Source organism: Parambassis ranga, chromosome 15 (assembly GCF_900634625.1).
Source record: "Parambassis ranga chromosome 15, fParRan2.1, whole genome shotgun sequence".
In the NCBI taxonomy this organism is placed as follows: domain Eukaryota; kingdom Metazoa; phylum Chordata; class Actinopteri; family Ambassidae; genus Parambassis; species Parambassis ranga.
In genome coordinates, this window is record NC_041035.1 from 14,646,492 (window position 1) to 14,669,287 (window position 22,796).

At 39.0% G+C, this 22,796-nt stretch overlaps 1 protein-coding gene and 1 long non-coding RNA gene across 3 annotated transcripts in view; one reads left to right on the top strand and one right to left on the bottom strand.

Annotated features, from left to right (window-relative positions):
• Positions 1 to 22,796, bottom strand: part of adgrb3 (adhesion G protein-coupled receptor B3) — a 96,147-nt gene that overhangs the window by 38,429 nt on the left and 34,922 nt on the right. Inside the window, exons 3-9 of one of the 2 annotated variants that reach the window (XM_028423907.1) lie at positions 15,864 to 15,974; positions 13,288 to 13,449; positions 8,540 to 8,704; positions 7,673 to 7,837; positions 5,803 to 5,967; positions 5,160 to 5,261; positions 871 to 977 (exon numbers count right to left, since the gene is read on the bottom strand). In XM_028423907.1, the coding sequence (XP_028279708.1) occupies positions 871 to 977; positions 5,160 to 5,261; positions 5,803 to 5,967; positions 7,673 to 7,837; positions 8,540 to 8,704; positions 13,288 to 13,449; positions 15,864 to 15,974 (977 nt within the window). Of the gene's footprint in view, positions 1 to 870; positions 978 to 5,159; positions 5,262 to 5,802; positions 5,968 to 7,672; positions 7,838 to 8,539; positions 8,705 to 13,287; positions 13,450 to 15,863; positions 15,975 to 22,796 lie in introns of those variants that run through there. The other variant, XM_028423906.1, reaches the window with a different exon arrangement.
• LOC114447561 (uncharacterized) overlaps positions 11,087 to 22,796 on the top strand; it is a 33,311-nt gene continuing 21,601 nt past the window's right edge. Inside the window, exons 1-2 of the long non-coding RNA XR_003671851.1 lie at positions 11,087 to 11,169; positions 11,576 to 11,698. This is a non-coding gene — a long non-coding RNA (uncharacterized LOC114447561). The remainder of the gene's footprint in view (positions 11,170 to 11,575; positions 11,699 to 22,796) is intronic.

Consider the following 22,796-nt stretch of genomic DNA (forward strand, 5'->3'; position numbering starts at 1 on the left):
AAAGACTCTACTCTCCAAGGCCCTTTATGTGACACTTATATCTAAGCTAGCCGAAATGTATTCTGCCTCGCGGATGTTTTGAAATGAGCCAATATGAATAAAAGAGTTAACTGGAGCAGAAGACACACATTTAGGCAGAAATTGCACAGTGAAATGACATTTCACATCATTGCACAGGGTTTATGTCCATAAATACACGTTCACAGGTGCAGCACTATATGTGCTATCTCAGCTCTTCTGAATTATTTTATTTTTAACAGTGATGGAGAGTTACCAAAATTATACATATTCTAATAGAAGAGCTACTGTTTCCAGGCTGAAGGCAAAAATACTAAAGCAAAAAATGTATTTAAGATGCCACAACAAAATGTACTCAGACTTATAAATAAATAATGAGCATAGTTTTTGTGTGTGGTTAAAATATCTCATCTGAAAAACAATGAAAAAAAAAAAGGAACGAGAGCGAGTTTTATGAAATGGAAGGTTGTTTTATCGGTGCAGTGCTTGTTTTAAAAAAATGCCTTGCAATAGTGTGAGTGAGGAGCAACACACTATCACTACAGAGCTACAACATGGCTCTTAATCACTGCATCAACAATGAATGTAGTTTTTTTTTGTAATTCTAGCATGAGAAAAAACACATGAGAGCATGGCAGAAGCTCCAGATCAAACAGTGTAAGGACTTGACGATAACCGTTCATTAAAAGGAGAAAATCTGTATTTTAATTTGCTCCCTCTATTGAAAGTGGTTAATATTAGGCTAGAGTGTGATGAGAATGAGGGGGTAAGGGTGTTGGGGAAAACACTGGGGAGGTAATTTATGATGCATTGGAAACAGAGGCTGTGAAAGGGAGCTGACTTTGCACCTACTGATTGCTGCAAGTATCTGAATTCATTTGTTATGCATCGAGCATAGCTAGGCTGCTCCCAGAAGGCCATACCGCGGTGATCCAAAGAGCAGCGTCGACTAGTGGTGCCTGTAGAGGGGGGGGGGGGGAGACAACGACAGATTTGGAGAAGAGAATCAGCGAGAGAGGGATGATAGGGGAGATGAGCAGGCAGAGAGAGCGGGGTTGGGAAGTGGGGGGGTAGGGGTGGGATTAAGACCAAAAGAGAGGGGAAAAGAAAGGCAGATGGATGCGGCAGAGGGAAGAGAGTTGGGGACAGGGGGAGACAAGAGAGAGATTGTCTTATTAATCCATTTCTTTTGCCTGTCACTCGCTGTCAAAATTAGACATCAGCCATTATAACGTACATTGAAGTTGAAACATACAATAAAAAGAAAGGTTGGAAGGAAAGTAATGCAGTGCTTGAACAGTTAATATTATGACAAACAAGACTTTTAATATATACAGTGTGTGCCATGTTAATGCAACTTACAGCTGCTTATTCAAACACGCAGCACTGGCTCAGCTGTGATAGCTGTCAGGCATTTAAACAGTAATCCCGAAATAGCAGAACCACCCAATATCCACCCACATCACCATGCACATCCTACATACGGGTCCAACATCACACCCTCCCAGCTGACGACCTGGTGGAGTGCGCTTCACCCCGCCGCTCCAACACAGGTGCTTGACATCCTGAAGGAAAACTCCCACAGTACAAAACATTTCCCCTGGCAGCCGTGCTTCACATAAACTCCTCGCTATCTCTTGTTCTATTTCTCTCTCTCTCTTTCTCTCTCTCTCTCTCTCTCTTTCACACACTAACACACACTGACAGTGAGAGATCAAAACCACACCTCCTACGCCCACCTTCTCCACAGCTACTACTTGGTGATATGCAGTGAAGCCACGAGTGCACACAGAACATTGGTATATGCCGGGAGCACCCATGCAGCACTGCGAGACAGCCCACAGGGCAGCGAGAGGGGCCCACAGCTTTACACCGTGCTGAGCATCTGCCTTCTCAAAAGTGCCTTCACCTAGGTGGTCCTATTTACTGTCATAATCCATACCTGATATTGATGTAGATGCCAGCAATCAAACTTTCACAGATTTTAAGCCCTTATGTTAAAAAACATGTAGTAAAAATATATTTTAAGATGGGTTCATATTTAAAAGTTAAGCATTCACAATAGTGTTTTGACATTTCTCAAGGTCACCATAAGCTGAGAAAGGCTGCAAGCTTTAAGACAAAAAAAGTAATAATAAGACATTCAAGAGCTGAAACTATGGTGTGAATCTGCTTTGTGAACTGAATTGAAAGATTTGCTTTAATCAACACAAACACAAAGATTTTTTTTTAAGTGACGCACCCCCACTGACCTGCATTCTGCTTTAATAGTGGTGTATGATGATGCAAATTTAATGTGAATTCAGCAGTACTAGGAGATACAAATTACCCAAGGCCAAAGCCATTTCATCATAAAACGCCTGGGTCAGAGCTCTTTATTTCTTTACACAACAATTTTGCAAAAAAATACAATTTTATTAACTACAAAATAATAAAAATGTCTATAAGCACTTCTTACTGGGGATGAGCAATAGTGAGGTAAGAGGAATGGTTGAAGTAAAAATAGCTTAGCACGCATTTTTAAAAAAAAAAATCATCAGTTTTGTGAATATAATAAGCTTTTTTTCTCAGTAGTAGTTTAAATTGTGTCTCTCTGGATCTGAACTGTGTGAAATCAAACAGGGTCAGAGGCCTTCGCTGTGATTTCACTCCAATCTGTCATCTGTCCGTGCATCATCATCAGTAAAGTACAGAGAGCAGGTTGAGTATGAAATATAGGTCAGTGGAGATGTGCTTGATCAAAACCAACGGTGCACTCCACCGAGGCACTGACCTGTCACTGCCCGGTATTACAGCATCCTCAACTCGGGTGTCATTAAAAAAAAAATTCTTATACAAACCATCTCTCCCAAAAACAGGTATGTGAGACCTTTGATTTGAATATTAGGCAAGTACAAATGTGCATATGTGATATAACCATCCACATTCTAAAGGCTGTCTGATGTATTTGTTCAGGAAAGCAGGTTCATTTTCTCTAATGTGTGAAGATTGTGTGTAATAGCCTGTGGTTTTGGCACTTTAATTACTGCCTCTTTCAGCTTGCATGACTTGAACTTTTGTTGATAATTGAGATTTTGGGCTGTCATTACACATGCACATAAATAACAGTACATGAACTTTTAGATGCAATACCTACACGGCAAACTAGGAACCCCAGGTGTCACTAAATTAAACACAGTGTTGGAATATTATATGACTCTATTTGACCAACAGTGTTTTGCAGATTTTAAAACCTTTAAATAAAACATAAGCAAAGGGATTCTGCAATATCATCGTATACTTTCAGATGTATTCTCTTTTCTTCTTATATTCTTACAGTATATTGATGCAGTTGCTGAACCTTGGATGATATGTGAATAAATTCATCTGCTGTGTGCATGTATCCTCTTGACTTTTCTTCCCCTCTTGCCTAAGGTGGCAGTTGTCATCCGTGATGACCAAGGCAGCGCTGACGCCTCCGTTCCTCTGATGACCTTGATGATAACGGTGACTACAGTCAAAGCCCCTCTGACACATTTGGACTCTTCTGTCATTCAGTCACACCACATTTATGTTGCACATTTTGTTATGTTGCCTTTACTGATCAGTATTTCATCTGTGTTTACCCCCGCCGCTACCAGCAGCCATAACACATCAGACTGGAAAGGAGGACAGTCTGTGAGGCGTTTCCTTTCACATATTTCTCATTGAGGGTTAGAGCTTGACCGTGATCTAATTACAGGTCAATGGTTGTGGAAGTGTTGTTTTCATTTATGGTTTGATAATGTGGCTTTGTGAAACCCGCTGACACTATAACTGTGATTAATGGCATTATAAATAAACTTGACCTGACCAGGACTATTGTCTATCATGGTCTTTTTTTCCAGGGGTCTGTGCCAGTTTTGACAGGGGGGATGCACTGCTCTTGAACATGAAATATGCCTACTAGCTGTTAGTTTGACCTTTTATCAATGTCACTCTTCACACATTAGGTAAAGGAGCACCCTAATATTGCAGGATTATTAAAGAACTGCACTCCAACATGTGCAAAATTATCTGTAAAGCAGAGTGGAAGCCTCACTGACATGCCTCAACCTGAAAACTCCTATTCACTTGATTTCTGCAGTCACACAAAGAGGAAAACACACACACACACACAGAGAGAAGCCCTCTCTGCAAGCTGGAAGTAGCTTCATTGTGCCAAACAGTTATTAGCCATAAAACTAATGTCAAGCCGGAAAGCTAATGTCATGCTAGTAAATCTTACTCTGCATAACTTTGCCGCAGGTAAGCCATCTGTGAATGACACTGTGTTTACTACTACATCTAGTTTGGCCGTTTTATGGTTGTAGTGTAGAAGAAATGGCATTTTAGAACACCCGACTGTTTTAGAACAGCTCACAAACCATGTAACTTCAGCACCCGACAGCCCCTTACTTTCAGTCCTGTCGTCAGTTTGCTAACAAACTGACCTTCAACAGGAGCAGACGTAACCTGTATCACAGTGGGTTTATCAGAGGTTGCATTTCTTTTCATCCTCTCCCCGCTTTCACCCTTCTTTATGTCCCTTTCAAGAGCCCAGTGTTAGTCTCACACCCCGTTACAGAACTTGCATCTTCTGTTCCAGTGCTCCTCTCACTGTGCACACATTAAAGCCTCTGCTTAGTGCCTGAAAACACATCACCGTAGGCTTTTCTTCAACAATGCCCCCTGAGTCACAGCTACTATCCCATCACAGCTAGAAAATAACAATACTTTACATGGAAATGGAATTAACATACACCATCTGTGATGTAGTTAGCTTGATCATCAAGATGTTTTTCACTGACCATAGAGGCAATGCTGAAATAGATTGTTGTGTAACTTCTATATTTAAGGAGAGCTTACCATTGTGGCAGCAAAATTGCATGTGTGTTCAAACCGTGATACTGTGACACTATTGTAAAATTACAGTAATTGTACTATTGTACAGTAGATTGCAGGCATTGACAGATTGTGATTCAGACAGGTATTCCTCGAAAGTAAGCCAGATTTAGCTTAGTCACATTTATGTACAGCTTAGCAAAAGGCCTGTTTTACATGGAATTATACTTTTCCATAAAAAACAGGCAATATAAGATAACAAGTCTTTACATAGATAGATAGACAGCAGTCATCCATACCTGTGGCATTGGGTGGGCATCTATTAAAGGCCAGTTCTCCAGAAGGGGTCCGTCTCCACACCATAGACACTGCATAGTCCTCAGGACAAATCTCATATGGTGCTGAAGAGCAAAGGGAACAAGCGTTATGACATCAACACAAAGAGCCTTTCAGGATTTCCAATGTGATGCAACAATTTCTTGGTGTTGTACACGGAGAGGTATGGAAACATAGGAGATCAAAGCTGCATGGTGTGAGTGAGTATGGGCCGTCTGAACATACCGTCTTCTGTCACAGGTATTATGAGGGTAGGAGCTACATAATTAAAAGTTTCAATGTAATGTTATTGCTCAACACAACTTTCTTTACTTGAGGGACCAGACGTATTAGGTGACTTTATGTTTAAGACCTCACTTTAAAAAGGGATTATTGTGAAAACTCCCTCCCTCACCAGCATGTTAAATTCTTAATTCTTTGAAACTCATTCATACTCAGTCTTTCCCCCCTCCGCTTATCTGCATCACCTCATCAGATTCTGTTTTCACTGATCTTCCATTACGAGACATGTCATTCACGCCGCAGAGACAATTATCCCCCCCGCCCCACCTTCACGCAGCTTCTCTGTGGCCACTCAAACATAAGTCTTATTATCCTCTCGCTCACCTGGACAGCGTTGATCGCTGCACTTTCGGACGTCTTCACCATTTCCATCGCACTGTTGCCCAGTCACAGCTGCCCCCTGACATACCCGGGCTCGCCTCTGCCATCCACCATCGCAGGACTTAGAGCAGCCACTCCACGGACCCCAAGGATTCCACTGGCCATTAGCTAAAACAGAATCATTCTCAGTGAGAAACAGATACTCTCACAGGCATAAGGATTGCCAAAAACAGCAGAATATTAAATGATACATCACAGTTTTTTTCATCTTATGCCAGTCATGATTCTAATTAGAATGTGAATTCTGACATACATTTTTGATTGCATGTGTTTCTTTTTCCCTCCATGCATTCTGGTTGCAGTTTGTTGCAATATTTGAAAATGAACAAGATTCCACTGAATAATTAATTTGTGTATTTTATGGCTAAAGAAGCTGCTGTGAGTGGTGATTATTCACATCACTTTGCCAATATAAAAACACATTTATGCTGAAGTTTCCAAAACCAGCAGCATGTTTTATGCCCTTGTAATGAACACTGTTAAACTGTGCATTAGAAAAAAAAAAAAAAAAAAACAGATGCTCCCCTTCAGCGATGTAGTAAATCACATGCCCTTGTCTGAAACGAAAGGTACAACACCCTGTGAACAGGAAACAGACTCCACTCTCATTTTAACCTCCACTTACCCCCTTCTTCACATATATGGGCATATTTCATGTCCTACAACTAACCTCTGTCAGGATTGCTTCCGGTAGTACGGAAAACAGAAACCATCGTGACCTGTTGGCTAAAACTATCCACAAGACATTGATCAAATCCCAGTAGGTACTGACGCCTGCACCCACACCACAGCAGCTGATTCCTCAGACAGATGCACACTCGTGTGTTTCAAAGGGCTCATTGTTCCAGCAGCCGTGGAAAAAAATCCACATAACACTGATTCCAAATCCTGCACAGGCTTTCATAGTTGTCACCGGGCAGCTTCTATTCTATTTTGTTATATTTTTAAAAAAAATGTCTTCTCCCTAGCACTAAATTAATTAAAATGTGCTTTTTTTGCCATGGAAAAAAAAAAAGATATACAGATATAGCCTTGACGTCAAGGCAGTGGCTCAAGCAGTCAGGGACATTCTGCTGACTTGTTAAATGATGTCTTAGAGTGTGTTGTCTCACTAATGTTTGATCTCTCACCTTGGAAGCGAATAAGAATTGCTAAAGAGGTAGGCATCATTAAATGAATAAATAGTACAATGCATCCTCTCGCTAAGGAGGCAAACAACAGCATTGCCTTCTTCATTACCATGAGCTGGTTACACAACGTTTGCACTGCCACAAAATGTGCCACACACATACCAGTGGAACAGAGAATAAAAAAAAACGTCGCTGTTTTACGCTGCTGCAGTGAAAATTGCATCAGGAGATTATGAGAGAGAGCTCAGACCCTTCACATGATCACACAATTCAGAGCCCGATCGAGACCACTAAGCTGACATCTTTGAGCCTCTAATACATCTATGATGTTGACAGACAGTATGGGCAGCTAACCCTGAATTATGTGAAAGGCATACAGTATATCTAACTGGATTTTTCAAATCCAATTGATAAAGCATGGTCTTAAACTTTATTTTTGATTCTTACAACACAGCTTAGATTTCTCCTACCAGGCTTTTTTATGCAATAAAATGAGTAGAGAATGCTCAGTAAAGTTAATAGTAATGATCAAGGTGCTTATGGTTGTAATAATGACGATGACAATATGGGACGGCCTGTTTTATTTTGTGTGTGTGTGAGTGTGTGTCTGTCTCTGCTTCAGATAATGATTTTGAATTTAGACATCAAAGCGGATACAGAATTAAGAGGCTCAGGATTTTTACCTGTGCAGTCAGGATTATGGCACTCTCTGCTTTCTGCCCAGTGACCGCGACACTCAGATCCCCCATGGGCGGCTGCTGAGCACTGCCTGGTCCTCTGCTGAGTGCCATTGGCACAGGTCACCGAGCAATCGCTCCAAGAGCTCCACTCCTGCCACTGTCCGTCCACTGAGGCACCAACCACAACCCAACAAGCATGTCCCAAGTGAAGGGAAAAAGAGGGCAGACAGAAATGGGGGAGATACTCAGATCACTATTCTTTCTCAGATTGAAAGCCAATAAAACAGATATTATGTGGAAAGCAAAAAAAAAAAAATGTTACTGTGCTTATTTGTAGATTTTGCAGAATTACACTGCAGCTGGCTTTTTGCTTTGCTTTTTTTCATATGAGCTAGAATTTCCCAAAAATAGCCAGAGGCAAAGAGAGAATAGGACATAAAATGGGTTTTGGTAGCGTATTTCCATATTTATAATATTAAAGTGTCAAAAGACACAAAATGCAGAAACTACTTGTTAGCTGCCTCCCTGTCTGGCTGAGCAAAAGCATCTGGAATTGAGTGGTTTTCAGTGAGTCTGTTACCAGAGCAAAGCTAACATTTACTGTGTGGAAAAACTCATCATCGCTAATCTGCTTACCATTCACAGGCAATTGCGGGTAAGTGATTTTGACGTCAGTATTACAGTATTCACTCTCAACAGGGTTTCCTAAAGCGCATTATTGTGTAAGCACAATTACTTTAAATGCACCACAAAGCCTGCATCCAGTTTTTACTTACCTTTGCAGTATTGATAACGTCCCCCATGCTGGGGAATTGATCTTTAGGATTATTGTTATTTGAAATATATTATAAGATAGCAGACAGATGATACCTGGGCAAAGGGCTATGTTGCAAAGCTTAGTCTGGGTCTCAGGTCCATCACAGGCCCTGCCTCCATGCTGGGGAGGAGCACAATTCCTAGTCCTAGTGCGGTGACCTCGGCCACATGTGAATGAGCACAGACTCCACGGTGACCACTCCTCCCATACACCGTGTACTGCGGGCACAGAAAAGGTGTCAGGCCTAATCAATGTCTCTGTCTCTGTTGTAGCATAAACAGACGTCTCACAAACTGCACTGAGCCATAAATGAAATAAAAATCAATCAAAATAATTACCAACAGAGCCAATGTAAGTGAAACACTGAGCATACAGACAGGGACGTCTCAGCTTCAATCTCCGCCATACCTTACATAATGACAACAAATGCTGTGCTTCCATACGGTGCTTTACACAGCAGTAAACGCACAGAATAAAACTGTCAGTCGTTCACATGCATGTTTCTACACACAGCAAAGCAACGATAAGAATGATGACTTTCTACAGAGGAGCAGCGGGTCTGCACGGTGTGTTAAATCTTCCTGTTTGACTAGGAAATCTAATAGCACCACACCTTTTGCTTAATGTGAAAGGGGTTAAGTTGCACTAAACATACTAATCATAGTTATAGACACAGCAGACAACCCACAACCTGGCTCCAGACTTGAGCTCATCTCCCAATCTGTCCAATGGCTGGTATTAAATTGAGCATTCAAATAAATATCAGACATGATCAGCAACACCTAAAACATAAGGAAGTTTTTTTTGTTTAAAATTAGTCCTAATTAGTGTCCTAGATATTAAAATTAGATTTAAGAAATTATATTAAGAACATTTAGATACTTTAGATCTCCAGTCAGTTGTGCCTTTTCTTCCTTTTTCCATCCCTGCACTTGATTTTTGACAGAGATATTTTGCTGCTTACACACAAACACACTCATATATTCATATAAAAACTCTTTCCAAATATCACAAGTCCCTTCTCTACAGAACTGCAACTCTTAAACCACCTCTTTCAACAATAGCTGGCACAAGCCATTATTCCTCTTGCATCTTGGTTTGTGTGTAAGCTTAACTAGGTTCTGCTTGACAGATGGTGAGTCTTCACAGAACTGCAGAGAATATTTGCTACTGGCTCAAAGTTGTACTTTGGAGAGGGAAATGTGTAAATCTGAGAGGCAGGCAGAAGTAAGACACCTCCTGTCCCGCCTTGGCACTTGCCGTGCTCCTAAATGTACGCAGATTTAGGAAATAATGAACACATTACATTGAAAATGTAAAAGTTTAACCTCGGATATTAGGTTCTGAAGCAACCCTTGGTTATTTGATTCCAGAAATAAAGTGTATTTACTGGTATAATTAGAAAATTATAAGAGTCTAAAGTAATTAGCATCAAGGTCATAAAAACTGTATGAACCTCAAATCGTAGAAGAGCGATTTTTTTTTAACACTGTGCCTACTGCAGATATATATGCTGTATAAATGCACACAAGATTTTATAGCTGCAAAATCCTTCTTTTCTAATGAGATATGATGGGACACAGGGTACTGAAATAGGATTAACAGGCTGAGGCTGGCGTAGCTGTGCATATACATTTTCAGGATTTAAGTCATTTTATACTTAGGTGCAAAATAAAGGGCTTTTTTTTAATCTAAAAAGTAGAAGTGGATACAGCTTCCAGTAGCTTTTTTATCTTATTTTGATTACAAGAAATAGGACAAAGGACCTGTAGAAATGTATGCCTGGGTACTGTGTCCAAGGGGAATGGATGATTAATGTTCAGAAGGGTCACTATCCGCAGCTTGTGCAGAGACTTCAAGTTCCTACAGGACACTATTTGAATCTCAGGATCAGCAGCGGAGTAGTTGGATCTTGGGATCAAGCTGATGGTCCACCACGAGGCAAGCCACTGTCTGTCCTGGCCCCTGCCTCTAGGCGCTGCTTTGATGCTCTTAGCTAAGTGTCCCGTTGTGGCTGCAGCATTTACTTTGAAAATTTGGAGTTCAAAGGAGGCAGTCACCACAGCTAGAAATGTTGGAATAGGATTCTGCTTCTTTTGTGTTTGAGTTTTCTCTGAACTGCACCCATAGATTATAGGAATGCCCACGAGCAATCGCATTGGCCTGTTAGAGGGGAAACTGTTGGACCAACGTATGATTGTTGATAAAAAACACACAATGGCATTTGCCAAAAATGTTTCATTAATTTGCAGTAAACTGGGATTTGGTTGGCTTTACATAATACTCCAGTGAGGAACCTTTTCACTTATTAGCTTACCCTTTTGAACTTAATATATTTATTGTTATAGAATAGAATAGTTTGAAATAGTAGTTCTAAATAAGTAACTTTTATACACTGTATCAACATTAAGCAGATATTAATATAAATATATAATTTCACTGATGTTATATTTTTTAAAGCACATTTTCCTTCCCTGTCTATAAAACACACACTCACGCATTAGAAACACGCACAGAAAACGAACTCCTCTACACTGATGCTGCTGCGTCACCTGTTAAAAGCGTTGACGTGCCTCCGCATGCGCGGTCACGTGGGTCACGTCGGTTTCCTTGTTTATGCTAATCAATGAACAACCGCAGCCACGCGTGTTGTAGCAGGATAAGATGACGTTCGACACTCAAGGTATGTTTTAATGCGTTTAAAGGGCAGTACACATGACGCATTGACGTGTTGTTTTGCGTTGGCATAAATATTAAGGTAAATAAAGAGAGTAGGGGTGCGACTGTATTAGGCTAGCATGGAATTAAGCTAGGCTACTTTACTATCGTTTACCTACCTGAAATTTATTGTAACAGCGCAAATAAGTATTGATAAGGTAAATAGAGATAGTTAAGCTTGAGGCTGTCTTTACTTGACACTGCATGTACCTGTGCAGCAGAATGTTACCACATTTCCTGGCTTATTTACCTTCTGCAGAATAAACCTAAAGTTCAGAAGGAGGCTGGGCTTCTGTTAGTTGGGTTGTAGAGGGACTAGCAATTCAAATGTGATGTTTCAAAACAACTGAAATGTTGCTATATCCTGGCAGATGCATTGTATTGAGTGCCGCATCACAACTTGTGAGGAGCAACAGAGTTTCTAACAGCATGCTTGAGCTGAGCCTGCAGCATCCACAGATGATCTTGCTGTTTTCAGCCATGGCGACTGCAAGGTAAGCCCTTTCATTCTGGCAGTGATGTGTCTGTAGGCATACTGTATTTTGGCGGTATCCTTCCACCTTTGCATACTACAGGCAGTCTGAAGAAAGCAAATTGATCTGTCTGCCTTACAGAATATTAGATGCTGTGTGTTTCATGTGGCATCATGCCAGCCTGGGTTTGTTTGTACCAGTTTGGGTCTGTACTGTAACAAAGTGAGCTTGGTGCTGTATCAGCTGTATTTTGTGGATAAACAAGGTCTATGATTCTAGTGCTATATATTTTTTTTTAATAAGTGAGGAGAGAACCCTCATCTTTCCAACATATTTAAGCAATACAGTTCAATAATGCTCTACTTCTGATACGGCCTTATCTTAAATCCCACAAAACAACTCAGTCAATTAGAAACGTTGAAAGATTTTCATTTTAACTCTCACTCTTGGATTTACTTTAAAAATGCAATCGTACTCTTGTGCATGAAGTCATGGCCCAGTTTTTGTTGATAAGTTATTCTGCATTATTATGTAAGGAAAAAAAATGCTCTGGATCCACAATTAGCCATGAGCACACGCCTTAATGCCTCAAGATAATCAATAAAAGAATTCACATGGGCAGCTCTGTAGGTTTAGGTTCTAAATTAATAAGTATTGTTCATGCAAATGAATGCGTAGGCCTGAAAACCGGTGCTGTGTGGCTCGAGGGATAGGAGTATTTATGCTGTCTGCGCTAAATAATTGTGGTCATACAGGTGTCACATCAAGTCTGGTATCTAAGCAAGTGCTCTTTTAGAATGACTCATTCTGTTGTTGAGTGTCCACAGACAGTTAGAGAATGACCCTTCTGAAAACTACCAAATTTCCACTTACACACATGCCTCATTTAAATAAGTCCTAACACCCGTTTCAGTATTTCCGAGGATGCGGCAGGTATTTTTGATCAGCTATAATTACTTAGGAAGCCGAAGCACTACACTTATCAGCGCCATCAAATATCTTGACTAAACATGAGTGCGGAATCTCATTACTAAATCAACATGTTTGTCTGCATAAACAAAACAAAATCGAATAAAGGAGACTTGTGACACGTTTTTCCTACCAGAGTTATATACTGACAAACATGAGCGTGCTGCATCCAGCAGTCAGAAAAGCATCCGATGCTGATACCTGGCTACCAGTGACTCATCTGCCATGCCATCATGGGTTGAGGAAGAAATGCCTCAGAGCGTGTTTGAAGAAACGCTGCCAAGCTATTTTAAAATGCACAGTTGACCTTCAAGGAGATGAAGCTGATGATCAGTATCTACCGCTCCCCAAGCTCCATGCAGATCCACATGTCATTAAACCATTTTCAATGCTGATGAATTGCCTTACAGTTATATGAAATGGAAAACACAAGGGTGGTAATGACAAAAAAAAACAACATTCACAAAAATAACATTGAAGAAAGAAAACATTAGATTCATTACAATTGTAACCGCAAAAAGCAAAAAAGAAAAACACGAGGATAACACAGTCAGAGATTTAAGACAGTTCAACACATTTCCTACCATATAAACAACAAAGGAGCAAAACATTCATGTTCAAGAATCTGCGGCTAACACTACCTGGACAAGGGGCAGTGTTATTGCAAACCCTTGATTCTCTTAAAGGGCCGCTGCAGTGTGTTCCGTATGGTGAGACACATGTTCTTGTTCGCACCTGCGACCCTTGACCGCATGTTACGGAGCATGAGCTCCACTGGGACCACTCCTCTGCACCTGATTCACCTGTGTGGGAGAAGGGTGACACTAGTTAAATGCAGCAATATGGTTCCTGGGGCACGGCTTGACGGGGCGGGATAAGGCAAAGTGGGCGGGGTTAAGTAAAATGGGGAGGGGCCAACATGAAGCACGAACAGGTCGGGTAGGGACCTAAATTCGAATCATATCACTATTTGACTTATACCTTTATGTGATCTTTGATGAATACTCAATTAACAACTTAATTCTTGAATGGCTAAAGATTTAATTTGTGTGTAGCATGTTTATGGCATCAACAACAACTCTTTACAGCAAAATTTGAATGCGTATTTATGCAAAGATCACAGAGAAGGCATGGCTACAATACAAGGAACAGTAGACATTAGGGTTATCTCTAAGTGTGTCACTTCATTTTGGGTAAATAATAAACCATGCATTTCAATGAAATCCAATAATAATGTTTAAACAAAAAAAGGGAAAAATCATCATAAACAAGAACCAAAATTTCAGAACATGGTGGCATGCAATAAAAACATCTGAGAAAATAAAATGGAATTTAATGGGTGTTAGTTCAGAAAGAGGTCTTAGATGTGATTTTCCCTGGCACTGTAGCAAACTATCTAGTTTCCTTGACAACATTGGAGCAGTCTATGTTTTAGACGGAGCCTTTAAATATATATTTTTTTCATATCTATCATAACCTCTTAGCTTCCTGGGGTGGAGTAAAATGACAAAGTTAGCTGACTTTAATCAGAAAATCACAGCCATTTTTATACGTGTGAATGTGGTTTAAAGCACAGCTCTTGTCAATTGTGAGTGCCCAGAAGGAAGCAAAACAGGTGGTAGTAACAGCAATGTAAGATGGATTCTGTTCCTATGGCCCACACTTTCAAAGGTTTTGTTGAATTCCTTTAAATCCGCATGCAGACTTACTGGTTGCAGATTAATAATGTACAGGACCATAGGTGTTTAGAGTTTATTAAAAATGATTGATAAGAAGAAACAGCATTAAGCTTTTCAATCTTCATGGTCTGAAGGCTGCCAAAATGCCGTGAAATGCTAAATAAAGGCAGTGGGTTGATTTTTCCAAAGCCATGATAGCCTAAATACAAAAAAACAGAATAAATCATTCGGTGACAAGTGAATGGACAAGCAAATTCCTACATGAGAGTAGTCACCGAATAATTGATGTTTGATTATGTTAAACCCTCAGGTGAAGTATTCATTTTCTTTGAGCCTTTATGGATTACAGAAATAATTTAATACAAGAAGGTGTATATTTTCAATTGCAGCTCTGAATACATTTATGTCATTGTAAGTCATCAAATCATAGCAACATTTTTAAATCACGATATGCTACAGTAGTTTCTCAGCATGGATACATATAGCTTCAGCCAAATAGGGATCTGAACCCTGCCCTGAATTTAGTTTTGATTATAAAATAGACTGAAAGGTGGATCAATTTGTTAAATGAGGCAGTACAGGGAGAGTAAATTGTGTGAGAATGAGAAACAGAAAAGCACAGCGATGCAACTCGACAGGGAAACAACATACCTACAGTATGATCAAAATGGAGAGGTGTTAATGGGCATATGTTAGTGCTGATGTGTATGCATGTATGCATAGTGTGTTATAAATAAAATAGTAATGGAAGGAAAGGATTGTTTTTTTTGAACGACAACAGCAATTTAAATGGAACACATGAAAGAAAATAAAACATTTCCCAAAAATGAAAATGAAGGATAAAAAAAAGTCTGAACAGCAGCTAGAACTAAACCCACCCACTGAAAAAACTTTTTTGTTGTTGTTGATAAAAACAGCTTAAAATAATGAATAAATAATGAAACTATGAAAAATAGATTTTTATTGAATTTGCCTTCAGTACATTCTGATTTTATTAAAAAAATGCACTGTAGGTTGTGGATGCCATCATAAATTTAGACCATTTCTGATTTTTAATTTATTGGATGGTACACTTGATTAAATCATTTTATCTTTAAGGGCAACATCTATCAGTTTAACTTTTGCCAAGTATGGGTTTCATATTTGGCTGAAGGGGTGAGTTTTATTCATCAAATGACATTTAATTTATCACGCCTTGGAGGGAATGATTAACTACATTGGGGGCCTTAGATTTAAACTGCTGTTTAATTAATGCTGTGTGAATATACTGTATGAGTAATCCACTTGCCAACTCACTGTATGACAATAAAACAAACAGAACCACAAACCCCAATTATGCTCTATATATTCAAAGTAAATACTCATAGAGAAATGGGAAGTTTGTCTTCCTTGTTCATATGTAGCAATAGTAAATGAGTAGGAGAAATAATAATGCAAAACATTTCCACTTAAAAAAGGTGCAGTACAAGAGAGAGCATGCATGATGAAATTAAGTTTAGTTAACAAAATAAAGTAAAGAAACATAACTATTGTATTACCAGTTTGTGCCATAAATTTAGCAGATTCAGCTTGCTCCTGCAGGGCCTTTGTGTCATGAACTGATCTTGGCCGCTGACTTTTTACTGTATGCTCTCCGATCATTCCATATTCTATGGGACAAAATAGAGGTTCATATGAAAGCTAGGCTTAAACATGATCTTCTGAGGAACAAAAGCTTATTACAGTCTGTTTTCAGGATGTTTGAAGCAACTGCAGTACATGGCTAGAAACAAAGACCACACAAGTTTGTATTTAATTCGTACTTTTTCTTTTTGTTTTTCTATATGGCATAGAACAATGCAACGGATTTTTATAAGGGTGAGTTGGAAGTATTAATTGAGCTTGAAAGCACAGCGTAGACACAAAGCAAACATGCAGAGAAACTCACATTTGATTTACTCTAGCACGTTCATCAGACCAGCTCCCTCCCTCCCTCCCACCCTCCTGCACACCCCTCCAAAAAAGAAAACAAAAAAGAAATGAAAGTAAAAATGTGTAAGCCATCAGAAAGCCACAGAGGAGGGGGGTCATGGACATAACATGCTATTGATCCACGGTTTCCTCAACAGTTTGTCATTATTATTTTTGTTATTATTATCCTTTTATATTGGTTGACCCAGTCAAAAATCTATTGATCGTTTAGACAAATGTATTCTGAGCTGTATCCATTACAATGCATGCCCTCTTTGTTTCCCATAAAAGGAACAAAGAAACGATGAGTACAGTGTTCTGACGCCACACTGAGAAAAGTCATGCTAGAAATATTTTCAGTAAGATTTTGCATCAGCCGTTTAAAGTATATCCGGTGTTTATATTTTACTTGCTTATATATAGCTCATGCAAATTGTATCTGTAGCCCCTTTTTTTATTAGTTTAAACACTAGCATTACTTTTGGCAGCGTGGGCCTAATGAGATGATTGTATCATTTGCAAATAGGCAACACAGGTGATGCATCAACAACAGATTCACACATAACTTATGTTAGTACATTAGACAATACAATGCATCAGCCATTGATAGGGGATGTTTAAATCATCATTTCTGTTATTTTCCTGCGTCTTTCTAGAGCAAGCTGCAAAGCGGGAAAAAGATTGACCTTCCTCACACTAAGGCATAAAGGAGAAATCTGTCATCCCCTCTGATCATATTACACAGAAAGTTAGGAATTTTATGACTAATTACATGGTAAATCAATTAACAGTCGTCTGATACGCTCATCAGACTGCTGGCATTAACAAAATCACATCAACAAACATGTCCTATGATTGGATTAAGTGAAATAAATAAACAAATTAGGACAAAAAGTGAGTTTTCAGCTACACTCAAACACCACCATGACACAGAATAGCTTCAAGAAGACTCTGTTTCCAATAAAAAAAAAGAATATTATTGAGTAATTTTAATGAAAGCAGGGAAAACCGGCAGGTAGAAACAAACATCACAGGAGTTTGGTGCTGATTAGGATCTTCAGGACTGTGACTGCACAAAGTAGCAAGTTTTAAAATGTTCTTCAAAGGTCTGATTTGATCATGTCCATATCTGTTGTGCTGAAATTAAACGGAAAGCACAGAGTGAACTCAGTGCTGGACAAAGGATGAGCAGGAAAACTGATGGTTGGACAAACGGCAGGAACTCATGTAAGGCTAACTTTGACATGTTATCTTTTGACTGTGTTTGCTGTATCCTGTGGTGTCTGGAATCACACACCAATCCCTCATATGGTGGAATAAAAAGGATGTCTGATTTAGTCTGAACTTTTTAATTAATTTACACAGATTAAACTTAACAGTAAGAGCTATAAGACAGCAAACGGCAGCATTGTCATACTACTTGGCATTGGGTAAATAGAAACAAGGCTTTAAAAACCTTCAGTAATGTTAATGAGCATATACACACCTGCTTGTCCTGTATTGTATAGCAGTGAGAAAACAGAAAAGATACTGGTTCCTTTCTACAACACGAGGGCAACTTGTACCATGGTGCCTATATATAATTTATTGTCCTTAATAAACAAGACTGGTCCCAGAAATCATTGATCTCTATCATACTTAAATATGATTATTTCCTGTTGCAGAATATTGATCAGCTCAGCGGTTATATTAGCTCTACAGCCCGTCTGATCAAATTTAATCTATCGCTCCCTGGCTCCCATGATAAACAATACAACAACAGAATTGGAAAGTATCATTAAGTGCGGCGTCAGTAAGAAATTAAACAGTTATTACAGTGTGCCTACTGTATAAATCAAACATCACACATTTCTAAATTGCAATGTTTCATCATCACAGATTTATCATTTCATGGCAGATGCTTGAGTAATTATTTCTACATCAGTCTGGACAGGATGTTATTAAAAGAAAAAAAAAGCTCAACCTGTTGGTACACAAATGAGAACTGGCTGATTTATAAGATGTCTATGAGACAGTGTCTGTTTTGATGTTGCAAAGCCAAGAATCTTAATCCTGACGCAGTGTTTTGGCGAGCCTGAGGTAGAAAAGAAAAGAGCAGGGTGTCAAAACATGACACCAGAAAAGTACTGAGAAATAAGGTTTAATTGAACTACTAGGATTGCATGCAAGCCTGTGGCCATGTAACGGTAAACATGAGAGACAAGCCGGAATTTTAATAACTGGAAGGAAAGACTGTTGTCATTTGTCAAAGCAACCTAAAACAATGTGTCTTTGCTGTTGCACGGATGATGCATTTAGAATGTCATTACTTGGAAACGTTTCTTCTGTTTGAGACAGCATAATTTGGAAGTTTTGACTAGTAATCGGAACAAGAAAAGGTCCGCTTGAATGAAAATTAAGTTTAAGATTTATGAGGTGTCTGTCTTTTGAGTCCGTACTAAAGATAATACTTATTATTGATAACCATCAACCATCACGCTTCAACAACAAAGGAGATACAATGCCATTCAGAGAATCAATCACTGTTAGCTCCCTGTCTGTGCAATGAGTGATTCAGTCACTTTGTTTTGCTTGCACATAACCTTGATGCCATGCGTTCCTGTGCTAAGAATAAAAAAAAAATACATGTTTACAGCTTCAGTACCCATTAAATCTAACACCAAACTGTGGAACAGTGAGGCTGCATGTGGAACACAGAAAAATGACCTTGATAGATGTTAGCAATATTTCCTTCCACAACAATCTCTACCTAATAACACCAGGTCAAGATCATGGCTAGTAGGTTTTGTAGACCATAATTAGTTTATATGCATCATGTTCTAGTTAATAGTAAATGCACGAGCTGAGCGAAAGCAGTCGATTACACTGTTTACTCTTATAGATTCTTCTGTAAATGCCACCTTTCCTTTACAGTATGTGCACAAAGTAATGGCCACCTGTATAGTACCCTCTCATCATGTAGGGGATAAAACATAATCTCTTGAGTGTAGAGCTGGTTTCCAGCCTACTGTGTGTTCTTTGATATTTTCCTAAACTCTTTCACAGACTCATAAAGTATTCAAACCATTCATTACAACATAGTAGTTTTTATATTACTTACTTTGCATTTTTCTCTTAAATAAATATCTTGCAAAGTACAAACGTTATAAATGTTTCTAAGGAACCATCTTTTAGAGAGATAACAACAGTATTATTATAACAACCCACATCACACATCAATATGTGTAATAGCTACTTTGGTCTAGATGAAATCTACAATTACGAGATGCCTTTGTTTTGCCTGACCAGTTGTAGTCCAGTCATACACAGCAGAGTCTGATTCCCACAGAAAGATTGTTTTTAACACATTTTGTTTTTTTAACTTGCTGCTTTCTAAATCTCTTACCTTGTTTTTCATGGTAAAATACATTTCATTAACACAAACAACAAAAGTCCCTAAAACACACAGACATCTCACATTTTCTGAGCCTTTAGGATGAAAATGTTCAGACCATTGTTGCCATTACACATGCATGTATGAGCCTGGGCTGCAGCATTCATTGATATTCCAGGTGGATAGGAGTAAGCATTCACTGATCTGATGTCAGGTATTAATATCAGCTATATTGGTATCCAAAGCCCAGGTCTTGTTAACGTTATCAAAAGAAGGTGTATCCCATTAAATTGCCATGTTTCTGCAGTTTTATAGCTACATAAAGCTAGTTTATTTCCTGTGACATAAAATAACATTCACACACAAGCACAGAAGACAAACACCCCCCTCTCCTGTCTCACATTTAACATTTTAAAACCTCCTAATTTGCTAAAGGAAGGGACAGAATTTAGCTTCTCATTCAATACAACTTTGCAGCATCAAACCTGCAATTACCCCAAGTGCAAAAAAAGACTTTACAAAAGACTACTTTCTGCTACCATGCTGTGCCATCAATAGCAGCCATTTCACCAGGGGTTATCAACAAATCAGGTGAGTAATAAAGCGTTAGGAACTAAAGATTAGGCCATTTTTAACAGGAACACTTTCCCTTTTAACTTCAAGAATCTGAAATGGTTGGTTGGTTAGTCTTGTGACTCAGTCTGCTTTGTAAGTTGATCTTACAAAGAGATAAATCTGGCCACTCTAAAAGGAAAGGGGAAAAAGAAAAAAAAACAAAAAAAAATGTCTTTGTTACAATCAGCTCTGGAAGCTCGATCTCCAGCGGTGCATCTGTTAGCAAAGCCAGGATTGCATGCAGAAACAGCCTCAGCAGCTGTGAAGCAGCCAAAATGTAACGTAATGGTTGCTCAAATTAGTGAATATGCAGGCATAAAAAAAACCTTCACTTCTGGGCTGTAACCTTAGCACATGATAATAAATGATGATTATGAGGGAAAGACACCAGGGCTCAGGATTTGAGGTGGCAGTGTTGCTCTGTGTGCTATGGCTTCATTGCCGTGTCAAAGGTGTGCAAACATGGATATTTCTGGACAGTATTTTCCTGCCCAAGCCAAACTATTTATGTAAGCCTGATATGGCGGGCAATGCTTTCATGACCCATCACAGCTCAGTGATGCTTTCAAGCTTAATTAGTGGCCGTATTTACAAAGATGTTCATGCTTGATCTAATTAATGTCCCTCTACTAAGTGCATGCAATACACATTGCAAACAAACAAAGGCTAAGCACACAATCAAAGAGAATGAAAGTTCCCCGTGTCCATGACCTTTGTCATCACTGAGGCTTCTGATCCCCCCCCCTGCATGCAGCGAATTTCAAGCCCAGGCACTGAGAGTGATCACAGCAGCCGCAGAGAGAGTCCTGTGGTAGACATTTCATTTCCAGGTTCATCTCTACTGTGTGTACACGTTCCATGTTTAATTTTATTGAAAGGCAGTAAAAGCCGGCCCTATGTCCATTGACTGATGTGTCTAACCTTGCATGAAATGAGCCTTTACTCAGAAGCCCCTGTGATGACGAGCTTCTATCAGGGCACTTCACTTACTGCCCTCCATGCATTCCTGCCTGACTAGCTGACTGTCACAAATGCTGCTTTTAATGAGAAGCACTTCATTACCGCTGCACTTTAAGTAGTGTAAGTTTCCAACAATAGAGACAACTGTCCATGTAGACCAGAAGGAAAAATACCTCCCTAACCTAAGGACATTAATTGAAAACATATCTAACAAAAACAATGTTTTATTATATCTGTATGCTTAAAGAGCTGTATTATAATTTATATAATGTTTAAAATATGAGCCATCACGCTCTTGTTTGTACCAACAGTGCCTGTTCACTTGCTTGTTATTGCGTAACATCAATGCAAGAAGGATCATAGCTACTTCTGATGGAATATGGATTTTTTTTTTCTGTACAAAATAAACACAACTACAATTGACAAGTGTACATAGAACAAAATAACAAAGACAATTCAGAGGAAAGCAACAAGAAAATTCAACTGATTATATATAATTATATAAAAAGTACATGACATAAAAACATCAAATATACATAAATTCAAGGCACAGATTCTGCTCATATGTTTCATTTATTGAAACATTTCAGTGGTAGAACAGTACATTTTATTTATTGAGTATTTTAGACAAAACTAAAAAAATAAACTACTATTCAGTGTAAAAAAATGAAAAATATGATCAAATGACTGATGATGATTATGATGTAATGAAGATGCATTATATTTTAGCTTATTAAAAAAAACTGCCACTTCCAAAATGAGGAAATTGTTATTCCAACTTTACCATTCACAAAGAGCCTTAACAAGCCACTACAGTGTCTTCAGTATCTCACAGCCATTACATAAACCCTTCACTATGGTGGGACCATATGCTTGAGCCAATGTAAAAAACTCAATTAGTCCTTCATTAAGAAAATGAGGGGGTTGCACGGAATCAGATACAAATTACGAATTGTCCTCGGAGACATACAATTATCCATCATATTCCTACTGCCATCTGTTTGCTTCCTGTTGACTCTCCTAATGACTTAGATTGAAGCCAAATTAGAATTCTGTGCAACTGCCACTGCACCTCATTGAAAAGTCATGTGAACTCGCCTAAAAATGTGTGGCTAGACAAGCCCTCAGATTGCAGCGTGTTCTGAGCAGAGAGAGGATATATTTAGTATAATTGTTGTGTAGACAAATGAGTGGCTACTGGAAATTGCATTGATAATTTACAGCACAATGTTAAATCACAAGGTTATTGAGCAGTACCTCACAAAGCAACCTAGATGGAGCTCTGACGTTATCAAAGCACTGCATCAAGAGCCCTGTTGCTGGGTGCCGTGAGCAGATCATTCCTCCTCTTTTTCCCCACACTTCAGGGAACAGGCTTCAGCAGTCGGTTTTCATATCATTTCAACTCATCCAAATGTGTACACTGTCAAAAGCCACACACTTTATACACAGATTCTGTAGCCTGAACATTCAATTATATTAAACTGCCACCACAAGAAAAAAAGAAGCGTCCTCCACATTACAGTCCTTATCATCCGCTGAAAGGGGAGATCTCATTTTAGTTTAAATAAGA